The 27,616-nt window shown below is 41.9% G+C and overlaps 2 protein-coding genes across 15 annotated transcripts in view; both read right to left on the bottom strand.

Moving 5' to 3' along the window:
* The window catches only part of P4HA3 (prolyl 4-hydroxylase subunit alpha 3), a 119,228-nt gene extending 113,227 nt beyond the window's left edge, over positions 1-6,001 (bottom strand). For all 13 annotated transcript variants that reach the window (XR_012333425.1, XR_012333424.1, XR_012333423.1 and 10 more), the window contains exon 1: positions 5,772-6,001. Coding sequence is in view for 8 of the 13 variants with exons in the window: in XM_073808472.1 (XP_073664573.1) it covers positions 5,772-5,971 (200 nt within the window). In the remaining 5 variants the exon portion in view is untranslated. The remainder of the gene's footprint in view (positions 1-5,771) is intronic.
* A 16,459-nt stretch (positions 6,002-22,460) lies between these two features.
* PGM2L1 (phosphoglucomutase 2 like 1) overlaps positions 22,461-27,616 on the bottom strand; it is a 73,853-nt gene continuing 68,697 nt past the window's right edge. The window contains exons 14-15 of one of the 2 annotated variants that reach the window (XR_012333422.1): positions 25,951-26,054; positions 22,461-23,390 (exon numbers count right to left, since the gene is read on the bottom strand). Coding sequence is in view for 1 of the 2 variants with exons in the window: in XM_033862296.2 (XP_033718187.1) it covers positions 26,021-26,054 (34 nt within the window). In the remaining variant the exon portion in view is untranslated. Of the gene's footprint in view, positions 23,391-24,791; positions 26,055-27,616 lie in introns of those variants that run through there. The other variant, XM_033862296.2, reaches the window with a different exon arrangement.

Raw genomic sequence — 27,616 nt, 5'->3', positions numbered from 1 at the left:
TCAGTCTCCATGCTGGAAGCTGAGGATAAACAGGCAAGACAGGGTCCAATGATCAAGGATTTTTTTTTTTTTAATAAGGAGGAGGGGGAAAGGATGGTGAAAGGGAAGGGGAGGGGAAGAGGAGGGAAAGGGTGAGGGAGAGGAAGAAGGAGAAGAGAAGGAGAATTTATCTATTATTACTATTTTTTAATTTATTTTTGGCTGTGTTGGTCTTCGTTGCTGCGCGCAGGCTTTCTCTAGTCGCGGCGATCGGGAGCTACTCTTCCTTGTGGTGCGCGGGCTTCTCATTGCAGTGGCTTCTCTTGTTGCAGAGCACGGCTCTAGGCTCTCAGGCTTCAGTAGTTGTGGCACACAGGCTCAGTAGTTGTGGCGCACGGGCTCTAGAGCGCAGGCTCAGTAGTTGTGGTACACGGGCTTAGTTGCTCCACAGCATGTGGGATCTTCCTGGACCAGGGATTGAACCCGTATCCCCTGCACTGGCAGGCGGATTCTTAACCACTGTGCTACCAGGGAAGTCCGATCAAGGGTTTCATGGACAAGAAAATAGCTGATTTCTCATCATTCTTTTCCTAAGTTCAATATATATTTCTATGAAAGAATAAATGAAATACATTCTTCTAGGAGCTAGGAACAAAATTTTGAATAAGACAATAACCTTGATCTTAAAGACTTGCAGCCTTTGAGATCACAAATAATTACATTACAGGTGCAACACCAGATTTAAGAACAAGGCTTAGTGGAGAGTACACAGTGGGGGTGATTAACTTGGCCAGAGCAGGTGAGAGAAGGTTTCACAGAGGAGATAATAAACTGGCTTGATGGGTAAATGCAAATAATGAGGAAGGGAGAAGGAGGCCTCCTTCCAAGGCAGGCAGAGACAGTTCAACATATGCAAAGGTACAGAGAGAAACAGGGAAATTACAAGCCGTTTAGTACTGCTGGAACACGGGGTATATTGGGAGAATGGGGAAACTAGACTGGAGAAGTGAGGAGCGCCTCATAGACCTTGCTGAGAAATTTGATTTTTACCCTGTGTGCAATTAGGAGCAGCAAAAGGTTTTAAGTGAGAGTGGAACGCACTATGATACGTTACATATATAAATCTGTGAGAGGGTGGGGAGGAGGGGTTAGAAGTGGAAGTGACCAGAGGCAGAAAGGCCAAAACAGTGACAGTGGGAGCAGAGAATGGGATGGTTTCAGGAGAGATATTTAGGAAGCAGATCATACAGAAACTGGTGATGGTTGTAATGGGGAATGAACAGGTGGGTTATCCAGCATGCTTCCAACCTTTCTGGTTTGCCAACATTTGCAGAAAATGGCCAGAAATGTTGGGGCCAGAAGTGATCATCTTTCTCATTAATTTCTCTCCTCCTCGATGTCCTACAAGAGTGTTCATACAAGCAAAAGATGCTGTTTCCTTTCCTGGCATACTATGGTTATTCCATTGCTAACCCTCTAACAGGATTTATATTGTTGAAAGTTATTAGTTATAGTAAGGCAGACTTAAGAGTTCTAGTCCTGCCCTCTAAGACTTTTTTCCCTTTGTTTTAAAATTATTAATTTTGAAAACAATACAATAACAACAATGGAAGTAAAAGAAAAAAGTGTGGGGACTTCCCTGGTGGTGCAGTGGTTAAGAATCCACCTGCCAATGCAGGGGACACGGGTCGAGCCCTGGTCAGGAAGTTCCCACATGCCGTGGAGCAACGAAGCCCGTGCGCCACAACTACTGAAGCCCACGTGCCTAGAGCCTGTGCTCCGCAACAAGAGAAGCCACCGCAATGAGAAGCCCACGCACCTCAACGAAGAGTAGCCCCTGCTCGCCACAACTAGAGAAAGCCCGCGTGCAGCAACGAAGACCCAATGCAGCCAAAAATAAATAAATAAAAGAAAAGAAAAGAAAAGAATCCGCCTGCCAATGCAGGTGACACGGATTCAAGCCCTGGTCTGGGAAGATCCCACATGCCACGGAGCAATTAAGCCCATGCACTACAACTACTGAGCCTGTGCTCGAGAGCCCGCGAGCCACAACTACTGAGCCCACATGCAGCAACTACTGAAGCCCGCATGCCTAAAACCCGTGCTCCACAACAAGAGAAGCCACCACAATGAGAAGCCCACGCACTGCAACAAAGAGTAGCCCCCGCTGGCTGCAACTAGAGAAAGCCCGCGCGCAGCAATGAAGACCCAACGCAGCCAAAAATAAATAAATATTTTTAAGAAAAGGAAGTGTGAGCAAAGTGAAAAGGATATGGATTTATATGAATGTATGCAAGAGCACGTGAGAACAGAAGAGTCCTTTGGCCAGAGTGGAGGACTTCAGTGAGTGGAAAGGGATGGAAGTGACGAATGGAGGGAGTGGCAGGGTGGTGGCGGATTTCAATCCCGTGAAACAGTCAGAACTAAGGATTTCTCAAGGGGGCCTCAACTATAAACAGAGCCTGAAACAGAATACTTGCTTAGGGTAGAGGTGCTTCTAGCGAGCCAAACGTTCAATTCAAGCATAAACTAAGGAAAAAGGATCTGCACCTGGGTGCCCCAGGGAGGAAATAGGAAGACTGTCTAGTCCCAGGACGTCTCTGATCCCCAAGACAGGGGTATCTGAGAGCAGCTACTCTAGGGTTTTGAAACTAAACCAGCCTCCAGGGTGTGGGATTTTTTTTTTTACTACCCATTATTTCCTGCTTCAGCTCCATATGGAACTACTTAGTGAAAGATATTCCACTGCTAGACAAAAACACTCACAAGCAGAGACTTGGGCTTGAGTTCAGCCTGAAGGGTAAGTGTCCAGGGACAACTGAGGCTGAGTGGGCAGGGATTTTATAAGACAGTTGAATGCGGAGGAGCTGGAAGGAGACCTGAGAGGTATCCTGACCCAGCCTCCAACTACCCCTCAGTTTCCTCCTCTATAAAATGGCAGAACTGGTCTAGTCTAGAATAACTCTATGAATCCTTTCGGCACAACCATTCTATTATTTCTTTCCATCACCTTTTCCACAACTGAATAAAGATTCCTCATCTGGTGCTTGAGAACTAATGTATAACAGGCATCAGAGGAAACTGAGGCACAAAGAGAAAGCAAGACAGAGAGGTGAAGATCTGTTCCAAGTCACCCATCAGATCAAAAGCAACATCTCCTTGTTCTCTTCACATCCCACTTTGTATTATGGTGTCAATTTATTTAGGGCAGGGGTTTGATCTCTACTGCAGCACATAATTCAATTCAGTGTTCAGGTATGTCATCTTTCTGTCACACAAAGAAAAAAAGACCTATCAACTGCTATCTGAGGCTGGTTTGGAATCTAAACGTTGGCCTTATGCTCAGCCTCTGAGCCAATAGCTGGTTTTCAGAGACCGAGTTACTGGATGCTGAATTCAAACCTCAGGGTTTCCTAAACGGAATTTTGCTTTAACAAATGCTGAGAATGGAAAATCAGATCCTTTCCTTCAAGAATCTGCACATAAAATTTGCAACCCAATCCCTGCATTAAACATAGCCTGGACAGGTTACCCAACCACAATACGTGGGCTATTTTAATTCAATATGTTTCTCCTTTGGAATTCAGAAATGGCTTTGTCTCGGTTCTTCTGAGATATTCTGAATGCTTAATTCCTAGCACAGAAATAACTGCTGCTGATACTACTTTTTAAATCTTGGTGGTTTTTTTAAACTGCAACAACAAAAAAAGGTACGGGTTAGCTAAATATTATATAACTAGTATTCGTAATACTATACTAGTATACAACTGTATATGTTATTGGGCTGGCCAAAAAGTTCGTTCAAGTTTTTGGAAGATGTTACAGAAAAACCCGAACGAACGTTTTGGCCAACCCAATATAACTAGTATAATTTTTATTCATTAACTTGGGGTAGGGAGTAGTAGTTTCAACACCAAAAATATTTAATTTCTAAATTTAGAAATTCAAAGAAGAAGTGATCAACACTGCAAGCTCTCTCTTCTGAACCTGTTCCCCAAGACACCCGGCATCAGGATTCTGACACCCATCTCCACCTAAGCCACTCAAATAAAGAGATTAGTGGTATGAGAACAAGCACATGAGTAGCAGGGAGCAGGATGGCATCTTGAATCAAAGAGAAGAGTCTGTTCTACTTCCACCAGTGAACAAAATTACATCATTTTGCTCTGTAAGCATGGGCCCACAGAACACTAGGCAACTATGCTACTCCAAAAAGTGACAAGAATTATTGAAATTATCATCGTTTACTGTTATAATTAATACACATTTACGTATACTCCACGTGTGTGTATCATCATGCTATTTCAAACTAACAGTAAATTTAAACATGCATACAACCACTTATAAGCAAACTGCATACTTAAGACCACGTACCAAATTACATCATCATTCAGTCACCATTAAGTAACAAACGAGATCTCTCACATACACTTCCTCGCACAAACTGATTCTCTTCTACATGGGTTCTCCCACACAGCCATAGTGGCCCTCACACCTTCTTCCCATATGGCCTGGAAACAGTGTTACTACCGCATACACTCACTCACAGTTTTATCAGCGGCACATTGTGAGATAGTCCTCTGTGGTCTCAGCGTCACAAGACATAAATACAGTATCAATATATTCGGATAACTATGTGGTTACACCTCTGCTTCTCATATTGTGAGCTTCTCAGTGTCCCAGGAGAAGGTGCACAGCACATATTCATAGACATGGTATCATATCCAATCATTCATCTTTCATCGTTTGACACTGCAGAGTCAATACATGATGACAGTGCCTCAGTGTTCCAAGTCTTACAGTAGTTTGTTGACTGTATAGCAAAACAACATTGGCTGAGCATCTGCCGGTGTGTGCTACACTCAGCATCCCCTAGCATCAACTATGGTTTTGCCCAGTGTTTTCTTGGTGTCAAATACTTTCATATTCATATAACATCTCAGTTATAGTATTTAGAGCCGTTATGTGTGTAAAGAGAAGGGAGAGCAGAAAGCAAGGGGAAGGACAGACGTCTCAGATTAACAATCATGATGTTACAGACTCCGAGCTCCTAGAGAGCAGGGTTTGGTCTTGTTCACCATTCTCTTCCTAGTGCCTGGAACAGTGCTTGGCTCATGGTAAGCACTCAAACATACGTCTTGAATAAACTGATGAACACAAAGCATTATTCATACAGTGACCTGGACAATTACTCGACATCCTTCACATGCAGACTATGATATCCATAGTGTCATGCCTACCCAGTCTCAGTGACACGTAAATCTCATACATGGTCACAGAATGTCACCCCATACTAAACATCTGTTCCCTGGGTCACACGGTCAACACACGTGTGGCTACAGTGTCACTCTTCTCTCCATTTCACTCTTGCAATGTCGTTGTGTCTCTGTGACACAGAGCCTGGGGGCCCACACAGCTTAACCCCAGCACCTTGGGCGGCCCTACTCCTCCTTGGAGTCGCTGCTCCACACTTTTCCACAGTGTATCAACTTGGCGGTGTGATGTTGGATTGGGGTGCCACTGTGTGTGTGTGAGGGACAGAGTCAAAGGTCCTACACAGTGTGACACAGTGTCTTGAGGTCCCACACAGGATGACGGTGTATCTGGGGAGTCACACTGGGCCACCATAGTATCGCAGTCTCACGGTGAGACACCGCGTGTGAGGTCCCGGCAGGGTGACGATGAACCTAAGAGTTACCCCTCCCCCCCCCACCCCCCCGCCGTGGCACAGTGTCTTGGCCTCGTCCTCTGACTCGGTCTCCCCTACTCAGACCCCACCCTCGTGCCCTCACCTGGTCAGATCCCGCAGCCGCGCCTCCTCCCCGCGCAGGTAGCGCCGCAGCAGTCCCAGCAGCCGGCGCTCGGGCGCCAGGGCGCGCGCCACACTGGTCAGCGCCGAGAACGTGTCCCCGCGCGTCGCGACCCCGGCCAGGTCCCCTGCCTGGAGCGCCAGCACCGCCAGCAGCGCTGCCAGCCGCGCAGCGGGGCCCATCGCCGGCGCTGGCGCGCGTCCTCTCGGGCCTTTCAGCCCGGCCCTGCGCCCGACGCTCCGCCCCGGCCCGCCCCCGGCTCCTCCTCGCTCTGACCCCTCCCCTCGCTCTCCACCTCCCACCTTCTTGCCCCCTAGCTCCCTAGACTGCATGTGGACTAAATCACAGCCCTGGGGAAACATTTCCACTGTGTCTATTTCACACTTGGGGAAATTGAGGCAGCGGGTGTGGTGAGGCATGAATTCACCAGCCTATGGCTGTACAACGCCATCCAAAAATATTCACCCCTCTGGATCAAGGGGTGGAAATGCAGAAACATCACCGGATTCTGATGGAGAATTCGGGAGAGTAAATGTCATGGTATGCTAACAGCGGTGCGGGTAAAGAGCTGTGACAGACCAGAGGGGAAGAAAACACTTCACCCAGGACTTGACGTCTGAACCATCTTGAAGGATGAGTAGAATTTTGACCGGAGGTAGAGGGTGAAGGCCATTAGGGTCCGCGCATGACAAATCTAGGACCTATACAACCAAAAACTCTGGGGTCCTGGGTCACTGCTCTACATGACATGCCCATGATCACTGAAGCAAACAAAAATATTATTATTGTATCCTACTACTTATTCTTTCCCCCTCTTTCCCAGGCAATGTTATTCACTCATTCATTCATTTAACAAATATTTAGCACCTGTTCCACTGTGCTGAGGACAAAGAGAAATAGCAGCTCCAACCCTAGACTCACAAGGGGAGACAGAGATGTAAACAAATAACCACAAAGTGCTGTCAGGGTAACCGAGGGTTGTGCAGTGAGCAAGGGCAACTCTGAGGAGGGAGCCCATCCCCATGCATAGACCGTGGAGAGGGCTTCACAGAGGGGGCAACGTGTGCAGGTCCAAAAGGATGAAAAGGAATTGTCTGGAAGATGTCGGGCAAGGGAGGGATGGGCTTTCCTGGAGAAGGTACTATGTATGCCAAGGTTCGGAGATGGAAAATAGTTTGAGTTGCAGAAATGATGACAAGTTCCTTGTGGTTGGGCCTGTCAGATTGTGAAGCGTCTTTGCATGTCATACGAAGAAATTTAGCCTGTTATGAAAATCCAATGGAAGTTTTTTTTTTTAATTGAAAAAAAATTATTTATACGGCTGCATCGGGTCTCAGTTGCGGCACACGGGATCTTCGTTGAGGCATGCAGATCTTTCGTTGCAGCACGCGGGCTTCTCTTTAGTTGTGGCGTGTGGGTTTTTCTCTGTCTAGTTGTGGCACACGCAGGCTCCAGGGCATGTGGACTCTGTAGTTGTGGTGCCTGGGGTCGAGAGCACATGGGCTCTGTAGTTTGCAGCACGCAGGCTCTCTAGTTGAGGCACACGAGCTCAGTAGTGTGGCGCACAGGCTGAGTTGCCAGGGATCAAACCCATGTCCCCTGCATTGGAAGGTAAATTCTTTACCACTGGACCACCAGGGAAATCCCCCAGTGGAAGTTCTTAAGGTGGTGTTAATAGCCATCCAGTGACTGAGCAAGGTGAGGGAATAAAGGCCCAGCCATTTAGGCCCAACATGAGACAGCTCTGAGAGGCAACACAAGCTCTAGCCCTCCTGCCACATTAATCAACGCTTTGTCAAGCCTCTTTGACCTCTTCCTCTGCCCTTTCCTGCTTCCTGTCCCTTTCACAGATGTTGATCCCTAACAAACATCTTGCACTTCAAAGTTCATCTCAGCATCTGCTTCTGGAGAACCCGATCTGTAACACCAATGCAATCAACATACACAGCTGGTAAGTGTAGAGCAGGAACCTGAACCCAGGTGGTGTGGATCCAGGGGCCATATTCTTAATTGCTACCAGAGGCAGATTTACCATGAAGCCTTTGAAGCTTAAGCCTCAAGGCCCCTAACTTGCACAAACCCTTTCCAACACCCTCAGGATTGAGGGGTGGCAGAAGCTAACAACATGTTCACATGGTTATATGTACTTGTAAAATTTGCAAAATAAAGCTATTTTAATGACAATTTTCTCTTTCCACTCTGACTTCCTCTCCATTACACTTCCCCTTATTGTGGGCATGTTGGAATGGCCAAGGGTCTGTATTTACAACTGAGTAGTCATCTTAGCCTGCTTTCTGCCCATAGAAGGTTGAGGGTTGTAGTATGAAGAATAATGGTCCCCCAAAGATGCCCATATCCTAATTCCCACAGCCTGTGACTATGTTGCCTCACATAGCAAAGGGAATTTTGCAGGTGTGATTAAGGATCCTGAGATGCCCCATTTATTTACTTATTAATTTATTTTACATCAGTATGGGCTCATGAATTTTACTGAATGAATTATAATTCATTACTTTGCTTATTTTGAATCTCATATTGCCCTAGAGTTGGTCAATGGTAGCCTCTTCAATCTGGCTCCTGTGTCCTTTTGATATGTCCCCTTCATTCCTTGAGCACTTCCATAATTTGTTACTTCCAAGATATTCCAAATCGCCATGTACTTTCCCTGCTCCTGTCCTGGAATCAAGCATTTCCCCCATGAGCCCTGGTTCCTTGTATTCAGAAACTAAGATCTGGGTGCTAAGTATGCTCATTGCAACTGTAGTGTCTCTGCTCTCAGGTCCTTTCAGCAGACAGAACTACGTAATTATATATAACTCTGTTAAACTTTTCTTAAGTATTTTTTCTTTTAAAAAATGAGATATAATTTACAAACTATAAAATCCACATTTTTAAAGTGTACGATTCATTCATTTTTACTATGTTCACAAGGTTGTGCAACCATCACCACTAATATTTTCTTGCACCCCCCCCCAAAAAAAACCCTATGCCCATTAGCTGCCACTCTCCATCCCCCTCCCATGTGACAACCACCAATCTATTTTCCATCTATGGATTTACCTATTATGGGCAATTCATATAAATGGTTTCACTTTTGATACTATAATAAATGGAATTTTCTTAATTTCATTTTTAGATTGTTCATTGTTAGTATATAGAAATTCAGTTGATTTTTGTATATTGATCTTGTGTCCTGTAACCTTACTGAAATTGCTTATTATGTCTAATCGTGTTTTTTGTTTATTCCTTATAATGTTATATATAGAAGATGAAAACATTGGAAAATGGAGAGAGTTTACTTCCTCCATTTGAATCTGGATGTTTTTTCCTTCTTTTTTTTTTTCCCTAATTTACTTTGCTAGAACTTCCAGTGTAATATTGAAGTGACAAGAGAGGATATCATTGTCTTGTTCCAGATCCTGGGTGGAAAGCTTTCAGTCTTTCACCATTAAGTATGATGTTAGCTGTGCGTTTGTCAATGCTTTAACTAGGTTGAGGAAGATCTCTTCTGTTCCTAATTTTTTAAGTGTTTTTATCTGTCAAGTACATTTTCTGCGTCTATTGAGATCATCATGTGGTTTTTATCCTTTTTTGTCTTAATATTATGTGTTATAATGATAGATTTTTAATATTTATTTACTTATTTATTTGGTTGCATTGGGTCTTAGTTGCGGCAGGCGGGCTCCTTAGTTGCGGCAGGCAGGCTCCTTAGTTGTGGCAAGTGAACTCTTAGTTGCGGCATGCATGTGGGATCTAGTTCCTGGATCAGGGATCGAACCCAGGCCCCCTGCATTGGGAGTGCGGAGTCTTAGCCACTGCACTGCCAGGGAAGTCCCATAATGATTGATTTTTCTTTCTTAAACCAACCTTGGATTCTGGGTTAAATCTTGTTCATGTGTTGCTGGGTTCACCTTGCTATTTGTGCTTCACTGAACTTCTGGTTTATGTCTTTTCAAATCTGGGAAATATTCATGTATTATTTCTTCAAATATTTCTTTTTGAAAATCTTCTGGAATTCTGATGAGATAAATTAGGTACTGGCTCACAGATCATTAAGGCTCTGTTCACTTTTTTTGTTATTTTTATTTTATTTTTGAATTTTTTAAACATCTTTATTGGAGTATAATTGCTTTACAATGGTGTGTTAGTTTCTGCTTTATAAATAAAGTGAATCAGCTATACATATATATATATATATATATATATATATATATATACATATCCCCATATCTCCTCCCTCTTGTGTCTCACTCCCATCCTCCCTATCCCACCCCTCTAGGTGGTCACAAAGCACGGAGCTGATCTCCCTGTACTATGCAGCTGCTTCCCACTAGCTATCTATTTTACATTTGGTAGTGTATATATGTCCATGCCACTCTCTCACTTTGTCCCAGCTTCCCCTTCCCCTTCCCTGTGTCCTCAAGTCCATTCTCTACATCTACGTCTTTACTCCTGTTCTGCCCCTAGGTTCTTCAGAACCATTTTTGTTTTGAGATCCCATATATATGTGTTAGCATACAGTATTTGTTTTTCTCTTTCTGACTTAACTTCACTCTATGTGATAGACTCTAGGTCCATCCACCTCATTAAAAATAGTTCAATTTCATTTCTTTTTATGGCTGAGTAATATTCCATTGTATATATGTGCCACATCTTCTTTAACCACTCATCTGTCGATGGACACTTAGGTTGCTTCCATGTCCTGGCTATTGTAAATAGAGCTGCAATGAACATTGTGGTACATGACTCTTTTTGAATTATGGTTTTCTCAAGGTATATGCCCAGCAGTGGGATTGCTGGGTCGTATGGTAGTTCTAGTTTTAGTTTTTTAAGGAACCTCCATACTGTTCTTCATAGTGGCTGTATCAATTTACATTCCCACCAACAGTGCAAGAGGGTTCCCTTTTCTCCACACCCTATACAGCATTTATTGTTTGTAGATTTTTTGATGATGGCCATTCTGACTGGTGTGAGGTGATACCTCATTGCAGTTTTGATTTGCATTTCTCTAATGATTAGTGATGTTGGGCATCCTTTCATGTGTTTGTTGGCAATCTGTATATCTTCTTTGGAGAAATGTCTATTTAGGTCTTCTGCCCATTTTTGGATTGGGTTGTTTGATTTTTTGATATTGAGCTGCATGTAAATTTTGGAGATTAATTTGTCAGTTGCTTCATTTGCAAATATTTTCTCCCATTCTGAGGGTTGTCTTTTGGTCTTGTTTATGGTTTCCTTTGCTGTGCAAAAGCTTTGAAGTTTCATTAGGTCCCATGTGTTTATTTTTGTTTTTATTTCCATTTCTCTAGGAGGTGGGTCAAAAAGGATCTTGCTGTGATTTATGTCATAGAGTTCTGCCTATGTTTTCCTCTAAGAGTTTTATAGTGTCTGGCCTTACATTTAATCCATTTTGAGTTTATTTTTGTGTATGGTGTTAGGGAGTGTTCTAATTTCATTCTTTTACATGTAGTTGTCCAGTTTTCCCAGCACCACTTATGGAAGAGGCTGTCTTTTCTCCATTGTATATTCTTGCCTCCTTTATCAAAGATGAGGTGACCATATGTGCGTGGGTTTATCTCTGGGCTTTCTATCCTGTTCCATTGATCTATATTTCTGTTTTTGTGCCAGTACCATACTGTCTTGATGACTGTAGCTTTGTAGTATAGTCTGGGAGCCTGATTCCTCCAGCTCTGTTTTTCTTTCTCAAGATTGCTTTGTCTATTCAGGGTCTTTTGTGTTTCCATACAAATTGTGAAATTTTTTGTTCTAGTTCTGTGGAAAATGCCATTGGTAGTTTGATAGGGATTGCACTGAATCTGTAGATTTCTTTGGGTAGTATAGTCATTTTCACAATGTTGATTCTTCCAATCCAAGAACATGGTATATCTCTCCATCTGTTTGTATCATCTTTAATTTCTTTCATCAGTGTCTTAGAGTTTTCTGCATAGAGGTCTTTTGTCTCCTTAGGTAGGTTTATTCCTAGGTATTTTATTCTTTTTGTTGCAATGGTAAACGGGAGTGTTTCCTTAATTTCTCTTTCAGATTTTTCATCATTAGTGTATAGGAATGCAAGAGATTTCTGTGCATTAGTTTTGTATCCTGTTACTTTACCAGATTTGTTGATTAGCTCTAGTAGTTTTCTGGTAGCATCTTTAGGATTCCCTATGTATAGCATCATGTCATCTGCAAACAGTGACAACTTTACTTCTTCTTTTCCGATCTGGATTCCTTTTATTTCTTTTTCTTCTCTGATTGCTGTGGCTAAAAATTCAAAAACTATGTTGAATTACAGTGGTGAGAGTGGACAACCTTGTCTCATTCCTGATCTTAGAGGAAATCATTTCAGTTGTTCACCTGAGAATGATGTTGGCTGTGGGCATTTTTTTTTAAATCTTTTTTTCTCTCTGTTGTTCAGATTAGATAATTTTAATGAATTTATCTTCAAGTTCACTGACTCTTTCCTCTGTCATGTCTATTCTGCTATTGAGTTCATCAGTGAGTTTTTTAGTTTGGTTATTATACTTTCATTAGATTTCTCTTTATATCTCTTCTTTCTTGATACTTTCTACCTTTCCATTCACTTCAAGAGTATTCACCCTTACTTCTTGGAGCATTTTATAACAATCTTCAACAATTTCAACATTTGCATCATCTTTTCCTTGACATTTGTTGATTGCCTTTTCCTATACTAATTGAGATTTTCCTGATTCTTTGTATGCTGAGTAGGATTAAATACTGGACTTTTTGAATGTTATGTTTTAAATGTCTAGATATTGTTTAAATCTTATGGATAATATTAATATTTTTCGTTTTAGCATACAGCTCATCCAGTTTGAGTCAGAAGTACTGACCTGCCTCTCTGGTTGTGGTTCCAATGTCAGTTCAGTTTTCAAAGCTTTTGCAATGCTATTCAGATCTGTCCCAGTTGTATGCCACCCAATGGCCAGTCCTAGATCTGGACAGTGGTCTATTGTATACCTCAGTACTCAGGTGTATGGTATGCTATTTAGCATCAGATCCATGCCTGCACAGTTCAGGGGTGAGGTCAAAAATTATGGGGTTGCTCTCCTGAACTCCTCCCTCTCTGTGATTTCTCTGATACTTTCCAGTCTTCTGAACCCACTTTTCAGTCCTTTGGCCAAAAACCTGGGGGTTCAGTTACTCCTCTCTGCTGTGTCCTTTTCATGATTGCATGTATCTTGGGCCAAGTGGCAGGAGGATAGAGGTAGAAAAAAAAATCAGTGGGGGTTTTCCCTACTACTGGGATTGTTGAAAGCAAAAATTACAGCATTATTTGATACGGTTTCAGTGTATGTAGATGTAATACGTAAGATAAATTGAAGTTTTAGGTGGCCATAGGCACTCACTGCCACCACTGCCATTGTGGCCACCACTGCGGGATTGCCTGGAGGGAGGGGTGCAGGAGGACAGAGAACAAAAGACAAAAAAGGTTGGATGTTACCCCCCCACCCCCAAACCTCAATGTGAGAGTCCTCTTTCCCTCTTCTTGAGCCAGAGTTAGAGGGCTTCCCCTGCTGTTTTCTCAGTACTCAACCCGGAGCCCACTTACAGGTTTAAGGCTGCTGAGGATCAAAAAGAGGAAACTCACTGCCAGTTCAGTGGTGCTTCAAATTCTGGCCTTTCCCCTCAATCTAACTGCTATCATTTACTTTTCAGAGTCCTCAGTTGCCTGTTCCATGGATTCTGTCTAGGTTTTATAGATGCATTCAGGGGGCAAGACATCATCCCACAACCAGAATTTCCTACACTTTTATATTGTGTTTTAATTCTGCATCAGAGAGGAATTTTTGAAGTCACTCTAACAACAGAGTTCCAAGTTCAGCCAAAACCAAACTAAATTTTAACTAAATTATGCTACAAGTACAAATAATTGTGTGACAATAGAATAGATATTTTCCAAGAAAGCTAAGTTTGTGAGGCTCAACTTATGTTCCTGTTTGGTACTCAGCAAGGTTTTCTTGTTTGTTTATTTTTTGACCTGTGTTATTAGACAATTTCTATTTCTGAATGTTAAAAACTAAAAAATGCATGTTAGCTTTGAAGAAATGTTACTATTAGGTTTTTTACTGCAAAAATAGAAAATTGAAGTAGAAATAAAAGGGTCAAGGAAAAGATCACGATTTTCAAATAAATATCAAGGCAGAGGAGAGAAAGGCTTTTCCATAAATAATCAACAGCAGCAGCTTCATGTCATGCCCCTCTTCCCTGCTCACTCCACACCAGCCACACTGGCCTTTGGCCTTTTCATTTCTTGCTCCTGCCAAGCTCTTTCCTGATTCATGAGTAATTTCTGACTCAGCCCTACTCACCCTTTGAGTCATTTCCTCAAGGATCTTTTATTTGTCTGCAGATTAGGTTCAAATCCCCATAATATTCAAAACACCCCCTATATTTTCCCTTGGTAGGATTTATTACAATTATAATTCCTTATTTCTATAATTCATGTCAATCTGCTCTACCAGATCATAAGTTTCATATAGGCTGGACTGAGCTTAGCAGAGTGTCAGGCAATAGTAGGTACTCATTTAAAGAGAATAAATAGAGCAAAAGGAACGTTCAAAATAATCCCACTCATCAATCTCTTTATTGAGGGTCCTCTATGTGCCAGTCCTCTGCCAAGTCTTTTCTAATATTTATCTCCTTTATTCTCACAATAAGCCTATAAGGTATGTATTGTTTTGCATTTTATGGTTGGGAAAACTATAGCTCATTGAAGTTAGTGATTCAACAGCAAGATGGTAAAGCCTGAAATTGAAACCAGCTCTCGGCTGAGTACTCTTTCCACTGCATCATTACTTGGTGTTGCTCATCACCAGCTCCTGGCTCAGCCTCCTTCCAATACCCAAGAAGAGTTTCTGGGATACTCACTTCTCACTTCTCAGTTTTATTCTCCTCTGTATTATGAAAGGATTAAACAAATGGATTGATGTTTCTAAAACTGTGGTCCACAGTACACCTGCATCAGAATTATAGGGGGAAGAGTGGATGTGCTTATGAAAAATTCAGTGTCCATAGCCCTACCAGACTCACTGAATCAAAATGTAGGGGACAAGGAGGCAAAGTCCAGGAATCTGCATTTTTAACAGGCTCTTGAGGAGATGCTTATGCACATTTAATTTAATTTGGTGATTTCCAAAGTTCCCTCCAGCTTTGACAGTCTTTTCTTCTAAGACATTAAATTTGGAGGGCATGCCTTTGTATCTCTATCATCTTTTACAGAGCTGTGAACTCAATATACACTATTTCTAGTGAATGAATACATTTGAATTTGGAAGACAGATTCTTAGGTATTTACCAGCTGTGATTCCTTGGGAAAATTACTTCACCTCTTGACTGTTAGAGTTATCATCTTTTAAGATGGAATTAATAATAACAACCCCTATCCTGGCTTCCAACAGTTGGTGTGGGAGATAAATTAAATCATGTTTTTGAAAGCTCTTGTGATTCCAAGTTGAGGAACCACTCACTACAGGTATAAAATGGACACCAACACGTGTTACTTCAGTCCTCAAACTCACAGATGGCTCAATTACAGCTCTTTCAAATGGAAAGAATAGGTAGTTTATTAAAACATAAAAGAGCAACCACCACCTTTGAAAATCATATTTCCTTGGAAAGACTCTACTTGCTTTTTTTTAGAAACCTGAGGCATTCCTATCGCGCCCCCTGGTGGAACTTAGAAGCTAACTCAAATCCACAATTCTTGTCAAACGCTGTTTACTTAGCAACAATGTATACAGTCCGGTCCGGGACGATCCCATACGCCGCAGAGCAGCTAAGCCGGTGCACCACAACTATTGAGCTTGTGCTCTAGAGCCTGTGAGCCACAACTACTGATCCCACGTGCCACAACTACTGAAGCCCACATGCCAGAGCCCGTGCTCCGCAACAAGAGAAGCAACCACAATGAGAAGCCCCCGCACCACAACGAAGAGTAGGTCCTGCTCCCCGCAACTAGAGAAAACCCGCACGCAGCAGCAAAGACCCAAAACAGCCACACACACACACAAAAAAAGTGGAGTCAATTTCCCCTCCCCTTGAATCTGGGAAGGCCTTATTCCGTTCTTTAGCCAATAAAATGCAACAAAAGGGACAGTGTGGCAGTTTTGAGCACAAGGACACTTGCATGCTTTGGCCCACTCTTTGGGAACCCTGCACGGGCACCCATGTGAGCAAGCCTGGGCTCGCCTGCGGGAACATGGGAGCTACGTGAGGCAGAGCTCGGCCGACCCAGCCGAGGCCATCCTGAACTAGCCAGCACCCAGGCGACTTGGCAGCTGGCCTCCACCTATACGTGAACCCAGCTAAGACCAGAAGAACCAGCCTACTGACCTCAGTCCAAATTGCCAAACTGCAGAACTGTGATATATATAAATACTTGCTGTTTTAAGCCACTAAGTTGTGTGTAGTTTGTTTTGCAGTAAAAGTTGTTACAGAAATTGGTGTCTGAAATGCTACCTTTAACAAAAACCCCCAAATTCATGGCATTGGCTTTGGGATCAGGGATGGGTGGAGACTGGAAAAATGGCAAGCAAACAGTGAAGTCTCGGAAAATGGTGAGGAAATTGTGACCGGAAGCTGGAAAAATGGTAATCTGTGTCTTACAGTGGCAAAACAATTGGCAAAACTGTTGCCTATGGTAACTTGGAATGTGGAGGAAAAATACTCAAAAATTTTTGGTTTGACTAAGGAGATTTCTAAGCAGAATGTTGAAAGTGTCAGTTGGGTTCTTCCAGCTGGGTATGAGAACTTTATAACAGGAAGAGAGGTATGAGCTAAAGAAAAGACTGGCCTGCTTGAAACATGAATTTAGAGAGAATAGAGAGGGGCAGGACTTACTATGTTAAAAAATAAAACTTTCTTCATCTTGAGGCTCTCTAGCCAGCAAAGAATTTTTACAAGGAACTATAGCCTGGAGATGTGAATCACATCTAAGGTGTGGCTGTAACACACTTTATAAAGAACTTTGAGAGAATTAAAGTGATGTCTAGTAGACTCCTAGACAAAAAGACTTCTTGGAATCTTAAGAGGAATATCCACAGATATCTAATTCCAAAATAGCATTGATAAAATTGAGAGAGATGTCTCAAAAACGATTGTGAAAAAAACAAACAAACAAAACGATTGTGTATGTGTCATTTGGAGTATGGGGTAGACTATAATCAGATACATAGAAAACCCACAAAATTTTTAAATGAGTCACACATGTGAAAGTGCCACCAGCCAGGACTGAAAGGGACTGAAATAATTCAAATTGCCACTCAGCTGCCAATATGAGCCACTTTGTCAGAAGTAGCCAAGGAAGCTGATAGACAAAGGATAGTTCAGAGAGCAGAGCAAAGAAGCAGAGATCAATAGACTAGGGGACTACTCCCAGGGAGTAGAATTTAGGCCTGAGCAAGGAATATTCCCTCTCCCAGGATAGGGGACCTGACAACCTTCATCTACCTGGAGTCCAAGATTGCTCTGTTTAAGGATGTCTATGTACCTTTCATGCTTCTCCTTCTTGAATGGAAATGTCATGTCTATTGATGTTATCCTGTCTGCCTCATTGCATACTATGTGTATGGGAGGCAAATAACTTATCTTTTAAATTCATAGATATCAAGGTCAGAAAGAACAACATTTATCAAGTCATTTACAAACCTGATATAGATGATAAGATCCTAGACTTTGAGCCTGATGACATAATTGCAAGAGACTTTTGGGGGTTCTGGAATGGAGGTGAGCACATTTTGCCTGTGGGAGGAATGTGAATAATTAGAGAGTATATATACTGTGGTAGATTATAAAAACAGTCACAATCCTTCAGTCCTCCCTGAATCCATACCCTTTGAGTTGTGACACTGCAGTTCCTCTCATCGAAAGATGGAGACTATTTCTCCATCCCTTAAATCTGAAGTGGCCTTGGGACATTTTTGGCCAATGGAATGAAGCAGAGGCATGCTTAAGGCTCAAGATGCCTCAAAAGCATGTTTCAGTTCTTTTCCTTGAAATCCTGTCCTGCCGCGCACGTGAACAGACCTGACCTAGCCTGCTGGAAGACAAGAGACCACATGGAGCAGAGAGGAGCCATCCCCGCAGAGGCCATCCAGCTCCCAGACAACTTGGTAGCTGACTTCAACCCATGAAATGAACCTAGCTTAGACCAAAAGAACAACTCAGCTGAGCTCAGCACAGATTCTTGATTTGCAGAATTGTGAGCTATATAAATACTGGTTTAAACTACCAAGTCCTTTGGGGGTGTAGTTTATTATTCAGCAAAACTAACCAATTGAAAGACATCTAACCAATATAGGAGTCAAGGCAGGGAATTGGATTGGGTAGGGGTTTTATAGGAAAGGAAAATATATGAGACAAATGAGAAAGAGTATTGACATTTATTGTTCTAGGTGGTGGGTAAATGGGTATTTGCTGTTATCTTTCTAATTTTATTTATTTTAAAGACTTTATCATGCAAAATTAGATTAAATTATAACTTTAAATTTAATATAAAAAGAGTAAATGTGGAAGTTCCAAAAGGCAAAGGCTCTCCTCTCCATACTGTCATTAGGTGATCATATTCGTGTCCGTGGCTTTAAATATGTTGAAAATTTCTAAATTTAGATCTCTAGCTTAGACCTCTCTTCTGAGCTCCAGACTCATATTTCCAATTGCCTATTTGTCATCTACACTTGGATGTCTCTCAGGTGTCTCAAACATAGCATGTTCAAAATTGGTCATTTCATCTTTCTGTCTGTGATAGCCAGTCTCCAAGATGGCCCTCATGATCCCCACCTCCTGTGTAGTCCCTCACAAACTGTATCAGGATTGATCTGTATGACCACAGAATTTTGCAGAAATGACAGTGTGTCACTTCCGAGGCTAAGTCATAAAAGACACTGTGGCTTGTGCCTTGCTCTCTCTTTGGATCACTCACTCTGGAGGAAGCCAGCTGCTTTGTGGTGAGGACCCTCAAGCAACCCTATGGAGAGGCCCATGTGGTGAGGCACTGAGGCTTCCTGCCATGTGAGTGAGCTATCTGGGAAGCGGATCCTCCAGCCCCAGCTGATCCTAAACCTTGCATGACTGCAACCACAGCTGACATCTTGATTGCAATCTCACTGAGACACGGAGCCAGAGCCACCAGTTAAGCAGCACCCATACTCCTATTCCACAGGAATGGTCAGGGCTTCCAAGCTCACACGTGTGCCTCTCCATAGGGCTGCTCATGACATGGCAGCTGGCTTCACCCAGAGCAAATGATCCAAGAAAGAGTACCGAGATGTAAGAGAAAGAGGCTTTTATAACCTAATCTTGGAAGTAGGATGCCATGACTTCTGCCAGGCAGGGATTATTGGGGGCCCTCTTGGAGGCTGGCTTTCACATTGCTCAAGGTCTCATAGCTAGTAACTGATAGAAAGGGGGTTTTTGAAACTGGGCGCTCTGAAATTAGAACGTGTGTTCTTAACTACTACAAGGTAAAGAAGAGAAAGGGGGAGTCTTATAGATACTGTACAACAAGACTCCACAATAACTGAATTCAGTTGACAACTACAGCTGGATCTCAAATCCTGGCTGGGCTAGAGTTATTGGAAGTGAAGGCGAGGCTCAGTGGGTAAACGACAAGACAGCCCCAACTCTGGAAACTGGAAAGTAGAGAAAGGGGTCCCAGGGTTCCCAGCTTCCTACTGAGCCAATCTCCCCACATAAGCTGACTGAATGCATGTCAACTAACCAGGCAAGTTCCAGAATTCTTGCTGCCATTCCTAAGTCCCAAACAGCCTTAGAACCAGGAATTGTTTCTAAGCCATGTCTTAGGCTGGCTTAGAAAGGCTAGATGGATCTGGATGGTACAACCAAACTTCCAGAACTTCAGGCTGGCTCCATTACCCTAGTAATCATATGACTCCATATTTTATTCAGTTTCAATTGAAAAAAAAATCCTTACCTCCATCCTGTTACAGTAAGGGGTTTTCATGCATTAGGAAGTAAGATTGGCAGCTCCAGCTGCTTATTTCAGTGTGGGGGAGGGGTGGGGAGGGAGAAGAAATAATGAACGACGACGCATTGACACAGTCCATAGAGGAGAAGGAGCGAGCTTACTGGCACCGGGGGTGGGTTGGGGGGTGGGTAGTCAGGTGTGAGAAAAAAAGCTTAGGCCTGGACAACTTAAGTTGGAAGTGCTGTGGGACATCCAGGTAGAGATGACTTGAAAACTGTTGTGTGGCTCTGAAGCTTGGAAGGAAGGTCTGGCCTAAAAACATAGACCTGTAGTCGTCAGCTTCAGAGTGATAGTTGGAACTTTGAGCATTTCACCCCACAAAAGTGCGTAAAATCGGAAGTGCCATTGGCTGAGATCAGAAACCTATTATCTAGCCTCCGCAGGATGCTTCTTCCTGCGTTCTTTTTGCTGTCTCCTGTGTCTGCAAGGTCTGTTCTCTTTTCTCTACCTGACAAGCTCCTGCTCTTCCTTCAAGGCTCCACTCTAGTCCCAGCGACTCTTTAGAGCCCTTCCTGGATCCAGCACAGATGCCCCTCTATTCCTGCACCCTTCTATGTTTATCTCTACTACTGCACTTCTATTGCATCCTAATTGTTTTTTTCTTCTTAAAGATGTGGGTTACACCTTACCAACTTTTTATTCACTGTCCTGCTCCTGGTAGGTTACTAAATATTTGTACAGAAGGAGAAAGGGACTACCAGTCAGGAGACCTGAGTATTAGTCCCAGGTTTGCCCCTGAACTGCTTTGTGACTCAGGGGATCACTTCTCTTCTCTGGACCTTAGTTTACTCCTGATTACAAGGAGGGAGGACTCCTTATGGCTGAAGACTAAGATTCACTGAATGAATTTTTTTTTTTTTACATCTTTATTGGAGTATAATTGCTTTACAATGGTGTGTTAGTTTCTGCTTTATAACGAAGTGAATCAGTTATACATATACATATGTTCCCGTATCTCCTCCGTCTTGCGTCTCCCTCCCTCCCACCCTCCCTATCCCACCCCTCCAGGTGGTCACAAAGCACCGAGCTGATCTCCCTGTGCTATGCGGCTGCTATCTACCTTATGTGTGGTAGTGTATATATGTCCATGCCTCTCTTTGTCAGAGCTTACCTTTCCCCCTCCCCATATCCTCAAGTCCATTCTCTAGTAGGTCTGTGTCTTTATTCCTGTCTTACCCCTAGGTTCTCCATGACATTTTTTCCCCTTAAATTCCATATATATGTGTTAGCATACGGTATTTGTCTTTCTCTTTCTGACTTACTTCACTCTGTATGACAGACTCTAGGTCTATCCACCTCATTACAAATAGTTCAATTTCACTGAATGAATTTTAACCAGGTCATGGGGGAGAAAGCAGCAGATTGGGAAGAAGATGAGTTGGGTTCTGCAGAAATCCACTCTGTGGACTCAAAGTGGATCTCCAACCTGACCCTCAGGCTTTCCTCACTGTAAAGAGAGATGCTTGCATTGAATTTGGGTTCCTTCCAGGGCAGAGGTTGTGAGTTTGTTTCACGGGACACGGATCCCTATCCACCAGGGGAAGCATGCATATGTGGGAATGGGAAACAATTGGAAAAAACTCTGATCCAGTTACTGTTTTATTTTTTTCTGCCCTTGCTCCCTGCTCACCTGAGAATAAATCTCTTCCACCCCTGCCCCAACCCAGCTTTCCTGATTTAGCCTCAGGTTGGTTTCCACCCCACCTCTCCTGGTATTATATTAATTTTGGACCCAGCTCTTTGAAAATTGTCCATGGGGTGATCAGGAAGGTGAGTAGGATCTAAAAAATAGGTCACACACCGGTCAGAATGGCCATCATCAAAAAATCTACAAACAATAAATGCTGGAGAGGGTGTAGAGAAAAGGGAACCCTCTTGCACTGTTGGTGGGAATGTTAATTGATACAGCCACTATGGAGAACAGTATGGAGGTTCCTTAAAAAACTAAAAATAAAACTACCATATGACCCAGCAATGCCACTACCGGGCATATACCCTGAGAAAACCATAATTCAAAAAGAGACATGTACCACAATGTTCATTGCAGCTCTATTTACAATAGCCAGGACATGGAAGCAACCTAAGTGTCCATCAACAGATGAATGGATAAAGAAGATGTGGCACATATATACAATGGAATATTACTCAGCCATAAAAGGAAATGAAATTGAGTTATTTGTAGTGAGGTGGATGGATCTAGAGTCTGTCATACAGAGTGAAATAAGTCAGAAAGAGAAAGACAAACACCGTATGCTAACACATATATATGGAATTTAAGAAAAAAAAATGTCATGAAGAACCTAGGGGTAAGACAGGAATAAAGACACAGACCTACTAGAGAATGGACTTGAGGATATGGGGAGGGGGAAGGGTAAGCTGCCACAAAGTCAGAGAGTGGCATGGACATATATACACTACCAAATGTAAAATAGATAGCTAGTGGGAATCAGCTGCATAGCACAGGGAGATCAGCTTGGTGGTTTGTGACCACCTAGAGGGGTGGGATAGGGAGGGTGGGAGGGAGGGAGACGCAAGAGGGAAGAGATATGGGGATGTATGTATATGTATAAATGATTCACTTTGTTATAAAGCAGAAACTAACACACCAGTGTAAAGCAATTATACTCCAATAAAGATGTTAAAAAAAAAAACAGGTAACACAAGGAACGGTTGCTGAATTATGCATATTTAGACTGAGGGGAAAAGTCTTTGAGTGACAAGGAAATGGATTTTTGTATAACATTGAGTTTCCAAGTGCAGCCAAAGAGTAGAAGCTTCAGGAGGCAGATTTCAGCTGAACACAATAAAGAACTCTCTACTGGCCTTTCTTTCAAAGGGAACAACTTGTCTTGCCAAGTTGTCACTGGAGAGGTTCAAATATATATCCTCATTTGGTAGCCATATTGCAGAAAATGATGAGATTGGATAAGATGACCTTTAAGATTCTTTCCAGTGGTGGATTCTCTCATACCTCCCCCATCCCCACCATCCTCTCTTGGAGACTTTCTGCTTAAACCTTCCTGTGACTCATTACCTGCTGATTGAAGTCCAAGCTCCGCAGCAGCGCAGCACACAGGGCCCTCTCCCACCTCTCCACTCTCATCCCTACTCCCAGTGTCGCCAGACCGAACTACTCATGGTTCTCTGCACACTCGTGCTCTTCTGCGCTTAAGATGTCCCCCCTCTTCCTTTGCCGAGCTTTTGCTTCTTCTCCAGCACTCCCTCTGGCACTGTAGCGGATGTTTGTCACCTTTTGTCTGCACCACAATTTCCAATTGGTCAATTAACTTCCTCTCACTGTCTTGATGGAAGGGTAACTGCAGTGCCCTGTCTCCTGCTACCATTCAGAAGGAAGGTGAGGGGGTCAAATCTTTCACTTATCAGGCTCTAGTTTCAGGTAGGAGGCAGGCATGTGACCAAAGTCCAGCCCGCTGGGCCTTCTCTCCAGGTACTTTGAATCCAAAGACATCAGGAAAAGATAAAGGTGATCTGGTGGTGTGAGGGCGGTGGGAACAGTGTCCCGAACAGGCTGTTCCAGCAGTAACCTGGTTGCTGTGTCCTTTTTCCTATTTCTTAGCCTTCTGCAGTGCTCTTGGTTCCTACATATTTCCAGGTCAATAAATATTTATAAAATGAATGAATGAAGCAGAGGGGTAAAGGTCAAAGAATTAATTTAAGCAAATTACATGCAATACTGGACCATTTAATGATTAGAACCAGAGGTAAAGAGAGGGAAATAAACAGGAGAATGGTCACATCACTATAGGAATGAGGAAGTGCTAGTTTGGGGAAGACAGGGAGGTAGAATGGGGAATAAACATTTTTATTATAATCCCTCCTCCAAAACATCTCCATTTATATACACATGAACTCTTCTCCCTTGGGGATAACATTTCTATTATTATTTTAGGTGGGATTAGCTTCTTGGTCCCTGTTTTAGGTGGGTCTCAGATCAATGGCCTTGCCCTTACCTTCAGAGACTGTTAAATTTAAAGAACTTGTCAAATAGCACATATCCAGTGGCAGGAGAAATCAAAGATGACTTGGAGATTTCAAGCCAGGAAGATACGGGGCCAGGAAAGCAGGAAGAAAATACTGAGCTCGAGATCTCAGGACGACAAGGGTAGAGATGACCCAGAGGCAGCAAGAAGTAGGTGTTGCCTGAATGAGATGTTGATTAATGGGTTTATAAATCTCTAAAGCTGGTGGTATCACTGCTGCATATTTCTCATCACGTGCAACTCTGTGCGTATGCAGAATCAGTGCAGAATTTAGTGCTTTTCTGCTGCAGGCAGAAACATGAGACGGGTTCATGCATTCAATAAACATTTACTGAGAACCTACTATGGTGCCATGCACTGTTCTAGGCAGTGGTAAAGTAGTGAAAAAGCTACACTCATGGAGACTATGGAGTCAGGTAATACTACTACTTAAATTTATTTGTTATACTGTTTATGTGCTATGAACAACAATAAAATGGAAGAAGTGGGAGGGATGGGATTAGCATGGTTCCCAGAACATTCCATGCAGAAGGTGATAAAATGACCTTGTAGAATGTTACTCTCACTCATCTTACCTTTAAGCCTGATCAGAGGAAGGCAGGCAGTGGAGACCAGGACTACAGGGTCCTAACAACCTTGGAAACTAATCCCATGACCACCACTTTATCACAGCTATATAGTTACTTCTTTGAGAGATTTCCAAACCTTTAACTTTTTATTATGTTAGCTGATGCTAACATGGGCAGAAAAATTAGGTCAACTGAAGGAGAGATGGAGAAAAATAAGGTGGAAAGAACTTTAATGGTAGTCCTTTCTTCTGGGACTGCTGATGAACCAATCAAGAAATATTTACTGAGTAATGAGCTGTAATATTCATTTAGGGTCAAAGTTGCTTCTAGGGCATTCCATGTATATATATCAAGAATGTGTTCAGTTTGGATAGCCAACTTTATAAACTACACAGTATCTAAGATAATAAAAATTACACAGAAACTCATGCCTATGAAGAGACCTGTTTATTACTGATAACACTTCATTTGGCTAAAACCACACGAAAACCACACACACAAATACTTAAATGCAAATTCTCATAGGCAGTACTTATGATACACCCTGGTGTTTTTGCAAGGAAAAACGAGATGTTGACAGAAACTATTAAAACAAGGGCACAATTTTGAACTACTGCTACACAAAAAAATAAATAATTCTTAACTGCATATATTTTATCTGGCATATTCAATGATGTATACAAAGAGTTTGTTTTAGCCTATAACACAAGGCCTCATCATATACAGATGCAACTCTTGTTTGAGTGGTTCTTGTAAGATATATGATGAATCATAACACTGAACAAAAATATACCAAACAGTATCAAATTAGTTGTGACTCACTTGGAAAGCAGCCCTAGCAGGCTCATAATGGCACTAATACTAGTGATATTAAGTCTACACAGACACTTTCTTAGCCTTCTTGGCCAACATCTTGCTTTGAGTGTAAAACACTAGGACTTACATACAATTTCGAAATAGGAATATGCTCTTCTCTCTCCGAAGAAACAGGGTATTTAAGGGTGTGCATGCTTAACAAACTTCAGTACTGAGAATTGTTTTAAAAGCTGAATCAGAAAATGAACATTTTCGATTGTTTTCTAAACTATTTGTTTCTTTAAAATAAAATCCCATAATTCCTATTGTCACCCATTAAGTACTCTACAACAGGTACTATACTAGGTGGTGTGGAGAAGAAAAAATAATAAACCATGATGCTTGCTCTCAGGGAGCTGATAGTCAGGTGCCCCTTCTTAGTCCAGGAATGCCAAAGAATTAAACAGAACAAACTGGCCAACACCTCTGACTATATTACAAGGTTCAGTGGTAACATAACTGTTTCAGGTCACTTCAATTTGGCATGAATACTTTCAAAAGTCAGCTTCTAAAGGGAATATCCTTGGTATGTGTTATGTTTATATTTCTCACACTAGAGTCAGTGCGGTACCCCCAGGGATATGCAGCAACTGAGGGCGGGGTGGGGGGAGAAAACTGAGAGCCCATGTGATAAACACGGTGCCTCTTTCTGGCAGCACCAGCTTCCATGAAGACTGAAGGAATCATTTTTATACTAAAACAGTTTTATTACAGAGAATGCAAAATTCACTTACATTTTTAAGAGAGAACACGAAATTTCCTGAGTGGCAGGCTGCTTCTGATTTTGCTCTCAGGCCCCTTCCCCTACACATTCATGCTCCTCTGCTTGAGGATTATGCTGGTGGAAAAATTTGAGAAGCAAACTTTAGATATGTCACTTTGCCCTTATCTTGGTCACTTTACTCATTCTTCTATATTCTCTTTTTTAAGTACACAATCGTGAATTAACGAACAGATGTCTTAATGAATATAACAGTATGGTGAATATTTAAAGTAACCAATGGTAAACACTAACTTTGTTTCAAACTGGGAGTAAAATCAGGCTGTGTAAAGAGTCAGACAATGAGAGACTCTCTTCTTGCCACTTAGTCTTCTTATGGCTTAGGGTAAGATGCTTTGAGGGACAAATGTGAAAAAAGATTATCTCGGATCTTGTGCTTTGGATGCCCAAAGTACAAGGAAACCTGAAATAGAATGCTAGATCAGTTGACCATTCATTTAGGTTAGTATGACTCTTTCTTCCTCAGTTTCTAGAGCAATTTCAGAAAACAAGTGAATTGTAAAAGGCCATAATAAATTAATATATAGTAGTATCCAGAAAACCAAAAAAGGTTATGCAATAGATTTAAAATTACTTCTTACAATGTCTTAAATATTTTCACAATAATAACAAAATAACCCAAAGTCCATAAACAAAAACAGCTTAGGAATAAGTTTAAAGCATTCTGAATGAATACAGTTAAGATCACTTATCAGTGAGGTAATAGGACAACAGCTTTTCACAGTAACAAAATGTGGGAGGGCACCTAGGGAAAGAGGGAGGTAGAGAGAAAAAAGCATAAAACAAATTTATCCAAGCAGAATTTGGATTTTTCGAGCATCACAAACATCAGTGGAAAACATCTAAGAGAAATACCAATAGCAGCAGTTTGTAGAACATTTCTCCATTAAACTCCAGCTAGTATCTTTGTTGCATCAATTCCAGAAGCAACTTGCTTAAGAAATTGGAGGTCTATTCCCTATATAAAGATATTCCAAAGCATCCAACCTCTTAGAACCTTCTGTCTGCTGAAGTTACAACATCCAAATAACAATAATTTATATTTAAAACAAACCTCTCAACTATCCTATAATGCTATACATTCTTCAAGATGAACAAAATTGTGTTCACGTCTCACTTAATTTGCAGGTTAAATTAAGCAGGTCTTTATACAATGAATAAAGACTGCACTCATGCATCTACTATTCAACATACACAAAAACTATCTTGTGAGCTAAATTCTTCTAGGTATGCAGTGAAACTGAAATGTTATTTTCAGTGCTCTTTATGACATCATCTTTGTTCCAACCTGAGATTTAAAAAAAAAACAGTATTGGAAGGAACCTTAAAAAGCCATTTAGTATACCCCTTTAATTTTAAAATGTTTAATTTTATTAAAAAAAAATCCTTATTTCCTATTATTCTGTCCTTGATGGAGATGGAGAACAGTTTGTCATATTATCAAACTTCCTACTTTGAGTTCTTCAATAAACGATTCAATTAATAACTCAAGAGTTATTAAACTATCTCAACAGCTCTCTCCCCTCCATAGTTAAATGATCTTAATCCTTTGAACTTTTTCTCATGGATCTTATTTCCCAGTCTATATTTCATTCCTTTTTATTTCTGCTATATCCTCC

This window comes from Tursiops truncatus, chromosome 8 (genome assembly GCF_011762595.2).
Source record: "Tursiops truncatus isolate mTurTru1 chromosome 8, mTurTru1.mat.Y, whole genome shotgun sequence".
Lineage (NCBI taxonomy): Eukaryota > Metazoa > Chordata > Mammalia > Artiodactyla > Delphinidae > Tursiops > Tursiops truncatus.
The sequence above is the reverse complement of the archived record's forward strand: the minus strand, read 5'-3'. Positions and strand labels throughout refer to the sequence as shown.